General features: G+C 48.0%; 1 protein-coding gene across 14 annotated transcripts in view; it reads right to left on the reverse strand.

Annotated features, from left to right (window-relative positions):
- Nucleotides 1–2,683, reverse strand: part of STIM1 (stromal interaction molecule 1) — a 219,746-nt gene extending 217,063 nt beyond the window's left edge. For 7 of the 14 annotated variants that reach the window (XR_013403303.1, XM_077961178.1, XM_077961173.1 and 4 more), the window contains exon 1: nucleotides 859–2,102. Coding sequence is in view for 8 of the 14 variants with exons in the window: in XM_077961178.1 (XP_077817304.1) it covers nucleotides 859–997 (139 nt within the window). In the remaining 6 variants the exon portion in view is untranslated. 14 annotated transcript variants of the gene reach the window in all.
- Nucleotides 2,684–12,384: the final 9,701 nt, after the last annotated feature.

The raw sequence follows: 12,384 nt of genomic DNA on the forward strand, positions 1-12,384 counted from the left end.
AAAAAAAAACAAAACAAAACATAAAAGTGTTCCTTTCTACTGCAGAAGTATACCAGGGTTCCTGCTGCCTGATAAGCCTTCACAACTGCATAGGAAAAACCACGACAGATCAAAAGTAGCATGGTTTCCCTAGCAAGCAGACTTGGGGGGGGTGCGCCGTGGAGGCGAGGGGAACTGTAGCTGGAATTCCCACCCTCATCAGTCAGAAGAAACAGAATAAGCAACAAGTGGTCCCAGGAATTATATCATGTCTATGTCAAGAAAAGGCCATTTAACACCCTAGTGGTAAATAGGATTCCATCTAAGGAACTGTCTGGATATTTCAAATGCACACAGCAAAGAGACAAGACTACCTAAGGGAAGGGTGGGACTAGGGTTCCCACAGTTGTTGGAATAGGTACACCTGAACACCAGGCTTTCAGGCAACAGAGTTGGCCCAGCCTTAACTTTCCCTTACAACATAAGTGGCCCCAACTTCCCCCATGCTGCTCAGTACTAAAACTGACTAGGAGCAATGAACTTATCATCTCACCAGGCCATTCTTCCAGACAAGTAGGCCTAAGATGGGGTCTTTCCTTGCTGATCTAAAAGGTCAAGTTGCCCCAAACGCTTCTTATTACTGTCAAGAAAAAAAAAAATCCTGAGGGGGTGATGAGGAAAGTTGTTCAGGAAAGATAGAGACATTTGCCATGACTACTGACCAGAAAGAACTTCTTGGACTACCTGGAACAGGCAGTGCCATGTGTGGATCCTCCATGAACCTCACATGTACAAACCTAGATTTCAACTTGCCCACTTCGGGCCACTCAGTTCTGAGCCAAAGCCTACAGCCCAGTCCAGCCCACAGCAAGGCCTTACCTGCTGCAGTGGACTCCTCAGAGTTGGCCCCCGAGCTGGTTCCTGTCGCCTTCTCACTGTGAATATGGCTGAGGCTCTGACCCTGGTGCAGGAGGAGTCCCCAGAGGAGCCACAGGGCAAGACGGACGCATACATCCATGACTCTAGGTCTCAGTCAACATGCGTCTGATGTGGACACCTCGGGATCCCAAAGGCAAAGCCAGGAGCCCGCGAGTGCAGCCGACGGTCTCCAGGCAAGACGCCCTCGCGGCTCCGCAGCTGTCCAGCCACCCGCAGGCCTGCCCCCTCCAACAGCCAAAGGTCAAGTGCTCCAAGTTTGAGTGCGGGAGGAGGGCTGGCTCCTCAGGTCCAATAGTGGGTCCGCCGGGGCTGCGGCGGCCTGAGCTCGTGCGGCTTCCGGAGACTTTGGGCAGAGTGGCTGCGGGGCTGCTGTCAGCTCCGCAGCTTACTACACCCCTGCGGGAGGGGGCGGCAGGAGTCCCCGCGGGCACAGGAGTGGGGGAGGAAGAGCAGAGAAAAGAGGCAAGAAGGGGGCACCTGACCTCGCCCTGCCGAAGAGCGGCTAGCAGCAGAAGCTGGGGAGGGCGTGCGACCCGCAGGGTCCTGAGGGCGCGGGCGTCTCCAGGATCCTGGGCCTCCTAGGCCGAGGTCAGCGCCCCCGCCCAGTCCCGTGCCCAGGCGGCTGGCGGTGCCCAGGTCCAGCAGGCGGACGCACACCGGCCAGGCCCAGGACAGCTGCTCCCGGGCGGGCGGGCGGCGCGGGGCGGGCCCGGGGCGAGCGGGGGCGTGCTCTCCCGCCGGCCCGCCCCGCGCCGCCCGGCCCCCAGCGAAGCCCGGGCCCGCCCCAGCGCCCGGCTGGATCCCGGAATAACCGGTGAAGACGGCTCCCCGGAGCCCCCTTCCCCCAGCGGGCTCTCCCGGACCCCCAACCCGTGCTAGTCTTTGCCAGGACGCCCCTCCCGCGCAAAGGATCAAGTCCCAGCTTCCCTTTCCCCCTCCAGAGTCTCCAGCGCCAACTGCCGGCCCGCAGGCGAGTCCCTGACCCGCAGTTACTCAGGTAACTCAGGCCTGCGGCGGCGGCGACAACACCTGCCCTGCCCCGATCTCCGGGCCGTGGTGCTGCTCCACTCGCCTCAGTTGTAGAGGCGGTCTAAACAGAGGCCCAGGACACAACGTTAGCCTCCCAGGAGCCGCCTGAGGCGACAACAGCCCAGGCCGGCTCGGCCAGGGGGCGAGCTCCCAGCCCCCAACTCCCTGCCAGTTCCCAGGCTCCGCCCACCCGCCTCGCCTGACAACCAATCGACTTCCGCCTCTCTGCGGCTCAGGAACCCGCGCGCTTCGTCGCCCGTGCGCAGCGGCCCCTGGTGGAAACATCGGCGAACTGCAGACAGGACTTGCGCTCCTGGGAGGGCCTGCTCTTTTGCAGAGGGTTGGGGAGTAAAGCTAAGACCCGCCCCGGGGGAGGCCCACTAGGGCCACTGGGGCCTGCGAGTGTTTTCAGAGGAAATGATGATGCCAGAAAGCAAAATGAAATGTCCAAACCACTCTAGCTAAAATTCCCTTACACATTCCTTGAGTCTGGGCTAAAGGGTGCCATCTGCCTTCCTGACCCCACCTCCCCTCCCCTCCAAGCTAAGTGTGATGCCCTCCCTTAGCTCTCACAGCCCGTTTTCCTACCTGCCCCTCAAGCTCCCAGCCCTTTAAGGTTTTTCGGTGGGGCCCGTAAATGATTCCTCCCTGCATCTCATTTTCCCAGCTACCTCTCTGGTGGAGGAGGTGTCAGCGACTTGAGAGTGAGTGCGCCAAAGAAGAAAGAGCCACGCCTGAGCCTCCTTCAACAAAGCCTGCACTTCCTGTTCTTTTCTCAAGCGTGCTGTCAGCAGATCTTGACTGAAACCTCTGTGCCCTACCCTGTCCTTGGCACCAGAAGCAGGGGAAGGGATTAGGCCCAGTCCCTCCTCTGACTGACAGTGCTAAACCAGCTACCTGTTCTGAGCAAGCCCTTTGAAGACTGGGAACATGGATTTGCCCAACAGCTGCCTGGCTTAAGGGTTAGGCCGTTGATATAAAAATACGTAGCTAACGTCACCTACTACCACTCCCCCGGCTCTATTAAGCTCCTGTCACACTAGCCTTCATTAAGTTCCTAAACACGTCAAACTCAGCCACCTCACGGCCTTTGTATCTGCTGTTGCTTCTGCCTGAAACACTCTCCCCTGCTCCAAAGTTCCTCATGTAGCTGTTCTCTCATTCTTACAGATACAGCTCAATGTGTCTCCTTAGAAACTTTTACTCTGCCCACCCCTTCAAAATCAGTCTGTGGCCAAAATTGGACCATACACCTGTCTGCCCCTCCCCCAATAGGTAGTGATTGCCACTCTTCAGGTCAGAGGCTGTGCCTCATTCATCTCTGCTACACTAGGACCCAGCCATAGACCCTGAACAAAGTAAGTGCTCTGTAAAAGCTGGATGACATGAGTTAATTCACTTGTACACTCAGATACTAAAAACTAACACTCAATACCGGAATATTGGAAAATTGACCAGAACCGTTGAACCCTGACCTAGGTTCTCCTAGACCTATTCCCTGAGCCAGGGGTCTTAAATTCAAATGGCAAAGTGGGCAGGTAGGTAATACAATTAAGAAAAGTAGGTAGGAGGCCGGGTGTGGTGGCTCACACCTGTAATCCCAGCACTTTGGGAGGCTGAGGCGGGTGGATCACGAGGTCAGGAGATCAAAACCATCCTGGCTAACACGGTGAAACCCTGTCTCTACTAAAAATACAAAAAAATTAGCCGGGCGTGGTGGCGGTCGCCTGTAGTCCCATCCATACGGGAGGCTGAGGCAGGAGAATGGCATGAACCCGGGAGGCAGAGCTTGCAGTGAGTCGAGATCACGCCACTGCACTCCAGTCTGAGGGACAGTATAGACTCCATCTCAAAAAAAAAAAAAAAAAAAAGAAAAGAAGAGAAAAGAAAAGAAAAGAAACGTTGATAGGAGTAATAGGGAATGGTGGGGATTATGGAGAGCAGGCAGAAAGGTGAGCCTAGTATTGCTAGAATGTCATTAAGAGAAGATGGGCTGGATGCAGTGACTGATACCTCTAATTCCAGCACTCTGGGAGGCCAAAGTGGGAGGATTACTTGAGCCCATGAGTTCACGACCAGCCTGGGAAACATAGTGGGACCCCCATCTCTACAAAAAAAAATTTTTTTAATTAGCCATGAGTGGTATCTGGCATCTGTGGTCCCAGCTACTGAGGAAGCTGAGGTGGGATGATCGCTTAAATCCAGGATCTCAAGGCTGGAGTGAGCCATGATCACATCACTGCACTCCAGCCTGGGCAACGAGCAAGACCCTGTCTCAATTTAGAAAAAAAAGAGAGAGCGAGAAGATGGAAATCTGGACTTTCATATGACATATCCTTTTTAAAAAAATATTAGCAATGCATGTAAAAGAATAAAACCTTATATAGGCCACAGAAAACATGTCTGCAGCCCAGATTAATCACTCAGACTGACAGTTCATCATTTCTACCTAAGCCAGCTCTCCTGCCTATGCACTCATTTGCCTAAGAGAACATGAAAGAAATAAGCAAAGTAAAGCATGTTTAACACAATTTCCTTCAAACTCGACTACAGCATTTCTTTTCACCACCACATGATTTCTTCGGGGTTATGGGTGCTTATCTATTTGGTACAACAAACAGGTCTTGCAGGCAGGAAGCCAGGGTCTGTTACCAATTTACACCAAGATCTTAAACCTCTTGGAGCCTGTTGAATTTCCTGTGATGCTAAAATGGTGTCTAAGAACTAAAAATACTTACTGTGATGCACCAATTTCAATTCTGGGTGTACACCCAAAAAATTAAAGCAGGGTCTTAAAGAAAATTATACACCCATGTTCATAACAGCATTATTCACAACAGCCACAAGGTGAAAGCAACCCAGGTGTTCATGGATGGATGAATGGATAAACAAAATATGGTGCATAGGTACAATGAAATACTACACCGCCTTAAGAAAGAAGGAAATTCTGACAATGCTCCAACATGGATGAACCTTGAGGATAGCCAGCTAAGTGAAATAAGCCAGTCACAAAAGGATAAATACTGTTATTTCATTTATATGAATGTACCTAAAACAGCCAAATTCATAGAGACAGAAAGTAGAGTAGTGGTTGCCAGAGACTGGGGAGAGGGGAGAGCTGGAAATAGTTTCAGTTTTACAAGTTGAAAAAAGTTTTGGAGATTGGCTGCACAATAATGTGAATGTACTTAACATGACTAAATTGTACACTTAAAAATGATTAAGATGAAGCTGGGCGCAGTGGCTCATGCCTGTAATCCCAGCACTTTGGGAGGCCGATGTGGGCGGATCACAAGGTCAGGAGATCGAGACCATCCTGGCTAACACGGTGAAACCCCGTCTCTACTAAAAACACAAAAAATTAGCCAGGCGTGGTGGTGGGCGCCTGTCGTCCCAGCTACTCGGGAGGCTGAGGCAGGAGAATGGTGTGAACCCAGCAGGTGGAGCTTGCAGTGAGCTGAGATCGCGCCACTGCCCTTCTGCCTGGGCAACAGAGCAAGACTCTGTCTCAAAAAAAAAAAAAATTAAGATGGTAAAATGTATGTTATATATTTTTTAACCACAATTAAAAATAAAAATAAATAACTGGGCACCATAGCTCACACCTGTAATCCCAGCACTTTGGGAGGCCAAGGCCAGCAGATCACTTGAAGTCAGTGATTTGAAAACAGCCTGGCCAACATGATGAAATCCCATCTCTACTAAAAATACAAAAATTAGCTGGGCATGGTGGCACGTGCCTGTAATCCCAGTTACTCAGCAGGCTGAGGCAGGAGAATCACCTGAACCTGGGAGGCAGACAGCCGAGATCACGCCACTGGACTCCAGCGTTGGTGACAGAGTGAGACTCCATCTCAAAACTAAAACAAAATAACAAATAAATGGTACCTGGGAGCCAAAGCCACAGCCTAGGCAACAGGAAGAACATTCTGGTGGCTTCTCTGCCTCCAAGATCACGATGTGACACTAGAAAAGTCAGTTCCGCTCTGAATTTCAGTTTCTCCAACTATAAATTGGTCAGCTACCAGATTATTGACCCTGTGCAGCCTTAATATTCTACAAAATAAAAAGATTCTGAAACCTGATGGATCTTCCTGGATCAGAAACTGTGACCCTCATCTCTATAGCCCCTATGCTTCATCCTTCTAAAAATGTGACCTTTGCAAGAACCCAGGTATGTACTAGGGCTTGCACCTAAAATCCTAACACTTTGGGAGGCTGAGATGGGAGGATCACTATAGCCCAGGAGTTTGAGACCAGCCTAGGCAACATAGTGAGACTCTGTCTCTACAAAAAAAATACAAACATTAACTTGGTATGGTGGTGTGTCCCTGTAGTCCCTGCTACTCAGGAGGCTGAGCCAGGAGGATGGCTTGAGCCCAGGAGGTCAAGGCTGCAGTGAGCTATGATTGCCACTGCACTCCAGCCTGGGTAATAGAGCAAGAATCTGTAGAAAAAAGAAAGAAAGAAAAAAAAAAAAGGACCCCTCACCATATTGTAAGCCTTAGGAGGAAAGAGAGAGCTTTCTCCCATCTCTCTTTTTATACCTATGCAGTATATCTCCCTTGCATTAATCTTAGGGCCTTGCTTGGATGTTCTGAAGTTGTTGGCTAAATCAAATTGGATTAACTAATTCTTATGCCTCTATTCCACTATTTGCAAGAGTTTTCACATGTATTATCTCATCTCTTCCTCAAAGAAGCTCTGCTAGATAAAACAGGGGCTACACGGTGGTCCCCAGGTTGACCTGAGGTCAACTTCTGTCCAAAAATAAGTGAGTATGGGGTCGGGTGCAGTGGCTGAAGCCTGTAATCCCAGCACTTTGGGAGACCAAGGTGGGTGGATCACCTGAGGTCAGGAGTTCAAGACCAGCCTGGCCAACATGGTGAAACCCGGTCTCTACTAAAAATATAAAAATCAGCAGGGTGCGGTGGCACGCGCCTGTAATTGCAGCTACTCAGGAGGCTGAGGCAGGAGAATCGCTTGAACCCAGGAGGCAGAGGTTGCAGAGAGCCAAGATTGCACCACTGCATTCCAGCCTGGGTGACAGAGCGAGACTCCACCTCAAAAAAAAAAAAAAAAAAAAAAAGTGAGTATGGTACAATAAGATATTTTGACAGAGAGAGGCAGGAAAGAGAGAGACCACAATTGATCTATTTTATTATTAACTATTTTTGTTCATCTCTTACTGTGTGCAATTTATAAATTAAGCTTTATCATAGGTATGTGTATAGGAAAACAATATATAAACAGTTTGATACTATCTGCAGTTTCACGCATCCACTGGAGGTCTTGGAATATATTCTCCATGGATAAGAGGGGACTACTTTACTCATTTTATAGATTAAGAAACTGGGCCGGGCGCGGTGGCTCAAGCCTGTAATCCCAGCACTTTGGGAGGCCGAGACGGGTGGATCACGAGGTCAGGAGATTGAGACCATCCTGGCTAACACGGTGAAACCCCGTCTCTACTAAAAAATACAAAAAAAACTAGCCGGGCGAGGTGGCGGGCGTCTGTAGTCCCAGCTACTCGGGAGGCTGAGGCAGGAGAATGGCGTGAACCCGGAAGGCGGAGCTTGCAGTGAGCTGAGATCCGGCCACTGCACTCCAGCCTGGGCGACAGAGTGAGACTCCGTCTCAAAAATAAATAAATAAAAATAAAAAATAAAATAAAGAAACTGAGGCTGAGGAGATAAAGTGGCAGGTGAGAGCCAAGCTTGCTTTCTTCTTTGGGATTCCTTCCCCATCCTTCAAGTCTCAGCTCAAGTTAAATAAAAGCATCCATGCCCTGACCAATGATGATACCTTATCATAAATCAAAGGTTATGATTTTTAGAAAAACTCAAAAGCTCCACCCCGCTTTAGCACCTTGCCTGACTTGCCCTGTCTCTTCAGTCTTCCTCTATACCTTAGAGTAAACTTATGTAACTGGGTTATGATTTTTTTTTTTTTTTTTTTTTTTTTTTTTGAGATAGGGTCTTTGTTACTCAGGCTGGAGTGCAGTGGTACGATCATGGCTTACTGCAGCCTTAACCTCCTGGGCTCAAGTGAGTTTTATTTTTTGAATAGGAATATTATTTTTATTTATTTATTTATTTTTAGAGACAGGTTCTCACTCTGTTGCCCAGGCTAAAGTGCAGTGGTGCAACTATAGTTCACTGCAACTTTGAACTCCCGGGCTCAAGCGATCCTCTCACCTCAGTCTCCGGAGTAGCTGCGACTACAGGCACATGCCACCATGCGCAGCTGAATTATGATTATTTAATAAGTATGTATCTTCTACATTAGCCTCTGAGCTCATCAAGGGTTGCATTTTATTCATCTTTATATTTTCACAGTCTAGGTTGCCCATTACATAGCTGGTACTCAATAAACGTTTTGCTAAGTGAATAAATTAATGATGTGTGTTCTGTACAGCAGCCTAACTATCCTTTCTTCACACCACAGGGTTTCTGGTTACCAACAGCTTTCATTCGGAGAATGAGGGAGACTTTGCTAGAAATAATAATTGAGAGTCCAAAATCTGCTCAGAAAAGTTTAGGAATCCCCTAGTTTGCGTTGCGTTATTAGTAGCGCTCCCTGGTGTCCAAAAATGGAAAGTATCGCTATCGCTGAGAAATTGCCCAAGGTCTGGCTGGGTAGAAAATAAGAGACCTTAGCTTCTAGCAACAACTCTTCCTAAGCTAGTTTCACACAGAGAATCATCTCCTTATCCACAGTCAGTTCTGGAATCTTGCTTGCAATGTTCATTCATTCATTTAACACCTACTGAGCACCTATTTGTAACAACTTAGTTGCTACTCTCAAAAAGCTCCATTTTTATGGGGAAAAAAATGGGGTGAGTGTGTGTGTGTGTGTGTGTGTGTGTAGATAATTAGCACATGTCAATATGTTTTGAGAGGGATTGGTACAGGAATAGGTGAGGGAGCACAGAGGAAGGACAAGTAACAGTCTAAAGCAGTCAGGAAGGCTGTGCAGACTCACAGATTGGGGAGTGTGGGTGAGAAGTGGGGTTCTGGGATCAGACTGCCTAGATTCACATCCAAGCAATGCTGTGTGACTCTGGGCCAGTTACTCAATCTCTCTGCCCTCCGATTCCTCCATCTGAAAAAAAGTAGGATTTTGTAAGGCTTAGATGAGTTAATAAGTAAAACAATTAGCACAGTCCTTCTCGTAATGTGCTCAAAAACTGCTGGCTCTTATTCTGCAAGGAATTTCAGAGCCATTAAAGCATTATGCCAAGATCAGGTAACTGTGATTTTCAGAAATTATTCTGGCAATAGTGTTAAGAAAGGATTGGAGAAGGTAGAAGCTAGAAACAAGTGACATGGTCTGACAGACCTGTGCTGATAACCCAGCTCACCTTCATGTTAGCTGTGTGACCTTGGGCAAGACCTGAATTCTAATTTGGACAATAATGATGGGAATAGAAAAGGGTTCAGATTTGAGAAATATGTGGTGATTAATTAGATGGCCAGGTGAGGAGGCAAGAGAGATCAAGGTTAAACAATAGCTGTGGTTTTAGAAGGTACTATTGTGTGCCAGGTATTATGCTAAACATGCTACATTCAATCATTCATTCAACCAATATTTACTAAGCAAAGTATTTCCATACCAGGCACTGTTCTAGGCACTAGGAATATAGCACTAAATAAAATAAGCAACCCTTGTTGCCCTCATGGAGCTTACATGTTATCTCCTATAATGAATATCCACAGCAATCCTGAGGTGTAACACAATTTAGATTCATCTTACAAAGGAAATTAAATCTGACACGTTCAATTTTCCTATCTGTGAGAATTCTTTTTTTTTTTTTTTTTTTTTAGACAGAGTCTTGCTCTGTCACCCGGGCTGGAGTGAAGTGGTGTGATCTCGGCTCATTGCAACCTCCACCTCCGTGGTTTAAGTGGATTCTCCTGCCTCAGCCTCCAAGTCGCTGGAATTACAGGTGCACACCACCATGCCCGGCTAATTTTTGTTTTTTTTTTTTTTTTTTTTTTTAGTAGAGACAAGATGTCACCATATTGGTCAGGCTGGTCTCGAACTCCTGACCTCAGGTGATCTGCCTGTCTCGGCCTCCCAAAGTGCTGGGATTACAGGCGTGAGCCACCTCACCCAGCCTATCTGTGAGTATTCTTATCTGTAAAATGGAAATAATATTACCTGCCTTATAGACTTGTTATTATATTTATTGAGTTAATACATGTAAAGCATATGTAAAACATATCTAAGTTGTTTTCTTAACATTATTTCTTATTATTCAGCAACTTCCCTAGGATCACACAGCAAGTAAATGGCAAAGATGAGAATTGGGGAGAAAGAAGGGAGGCAACAGGGAATCCCGAATCAACTGGGCATGTATAGTTGGGTTGCTCTTAGAATACCAGGACTGAGGATGGAGAACTTTCCCGGGGGGGGGGATTATGCCAGATGATTGGGTACCACCACCTGGCTTGGAAAATCTCAAAGGTGCAAAGCTGTCCTGGAGGCAAACAGGACAACTATTGTCCTGCCTGCCTGGGAGAAGGGACTCTCTTGGAAGATAGGGCATGGCCATTGTCCCCACTCCTTTCATCCATTTAGTTCCTTGAGGGAGTCAAGAACAAAAGTTCGGCCAGGCGTGGTGGCTCATGCCTGTAATCCCAGCACTTTCGGAGACTGAGGCAGGCAGATCACTTGAGGTCAGGAGTTCGAGACCAGCCTGGCGAACATGGTGAAACCCCCGTCTCTACTAAAAATACAAAAATTAGCCGGGCATGGTGGTGCTTGCCTGTAGTCCCAGCTACTTGGGAGGCTGAGGCAGGAGAATGGCTTGAACCTGGGAGGTGGAGGTTTCAGTGAGCCGAGATTGTGCCACTGCACTCCAGCCTGGGAGACAGAGCATGACTCCATTTCCAAAAAAAAGAAAAAAGAAAAAAAGATTGGAGATTGTGACTCTAGAACTTTGTTTAATTTGTAACCTCATTTTAGTTCTTTCTGCTGTCTCCTTTCTGGCCCATCAAAGCCCACGAAATGGGATATTGGACTGGTTTTGGGGGGCAGCAATAAAGAGGAGTAATGAAAAGGAGGCCAGTCGCAGGGGCTCACCCCTGTAATCCCAGCACTTTGGGAGGCCGAAGCAGGTGGATCACTTGAGGTTAGGAGTTCAAGACCAGCCTTGCCAACATGGTGAAACCCCATCTCTACTAAAATACAAAAAATTAGCCAGGCGCAGTGGCAGGCAAGTGTAATCTCAGCTTCTCAGGAGGTTGAGGTAGGAGGATCATTGGAACCCAGGAGGCGGAGCCTGCAGTGAGCTGAGATCGTGCCATTGCACTCACTCCAACCTGGGCTACAGGCCAAAACTCCATCTCAAAAAATAAAAAATAAAATAAAGGCCACGCACCGTGGCTCACGCCTGTAATCCCAGCACTTTGGGAGGCCGAGGTGGGCAGATCACCTGAGGTCAGGAGTTCGAAACTGGCCTGGCCAACATGGTGAAACCCCATCTCTACTAAAAATAGAAAAAGTTAGCTGGCCATGGTGGTGTATGCCTGTAATTCCAGCTACTCAGGAGGCTGAGGCAGGGGAATTTCTTCAACCCAGGAGGCGGAGGTTGCAGTGAGCAGAGATCGTGCCACTGCACTCCAGCCTGGTGACTCTGTCTCAAAAAAAAAAAAAAAAAAAAAAAAAAGGAGTAATGAAGAGAAAACTGTGTTCTACTCCTGAGGCCAGCTGAGAGAGGGAAGACCAAAGGATCAAGAGGAGCCCCAAGAAGCCTGAGTGCCTTGGAGCCACAGCAGAGACAAAAGAGAATTCAGATTTAAGGGTAACCTAAAGGGGCTGGGACTGGAGCTAAGCCAAGACCCCTGTGGATCACTGGTGAACTCCAGGAGCTGGAGTTCAGTGAGGAATAGGCTGGGAAGACCCCTTTGGAATCCTTAGGGCACTGGTGAGATTAGTTCAGGTCCTTTCTCCTCTCACTCTCTGTCCCCTCCTCTCTCTTTCAGGGAAACTAGTCAGCTTCAGCACTTTGACATTGAGAGGGAAGAATTAACCAAGGTGGGGGATACCTGAAAACATCAAGGGAGTGTAGAGAAATTAACTAATGTTTATTTGCTCTACCCTCGGGCAATTTACGAGGGCTCCACATGCATTATGTCATTTAATCCTCACAATCTCGTGCAGCACTTGCCAGTCCCATTTTATTGTTTTTTATTTGTTGGTTTTTAGAGACAGGATCTCACTCTGTCACCCAGACTGGAGTACAGTGGCACGATCATAGCTCTCTGCAACCTCAAACACCTAGGCTCAAGTGATCCGCCCACCTCAGCCTAGCAAGTAACTGGGACTACAGGCATGTGCCACTATGCCCAGCTAATTTGTGTGTGTGTGTGGAGATGAGGTTTGCTATGATTGCCTAGGCTGGTTACAAATTCCTGGGATCAAGTGATCGTC

Source organism: Macaca mulatta, chromosome 14 (assembly GCF_049350105.2).
Source record: "Macaca mulatta isolate MMU2019108-1 chromosome 14, T2T-MMU8v2.0, whole genome shotgun sequence".
NCBI classification, from domain to species: domain Eukaryota; kingdom Metazoa; phylum Chordata; class Mammalia; order Primates; family Cercopithecidae; genus Macaca; species Macaca mulatta.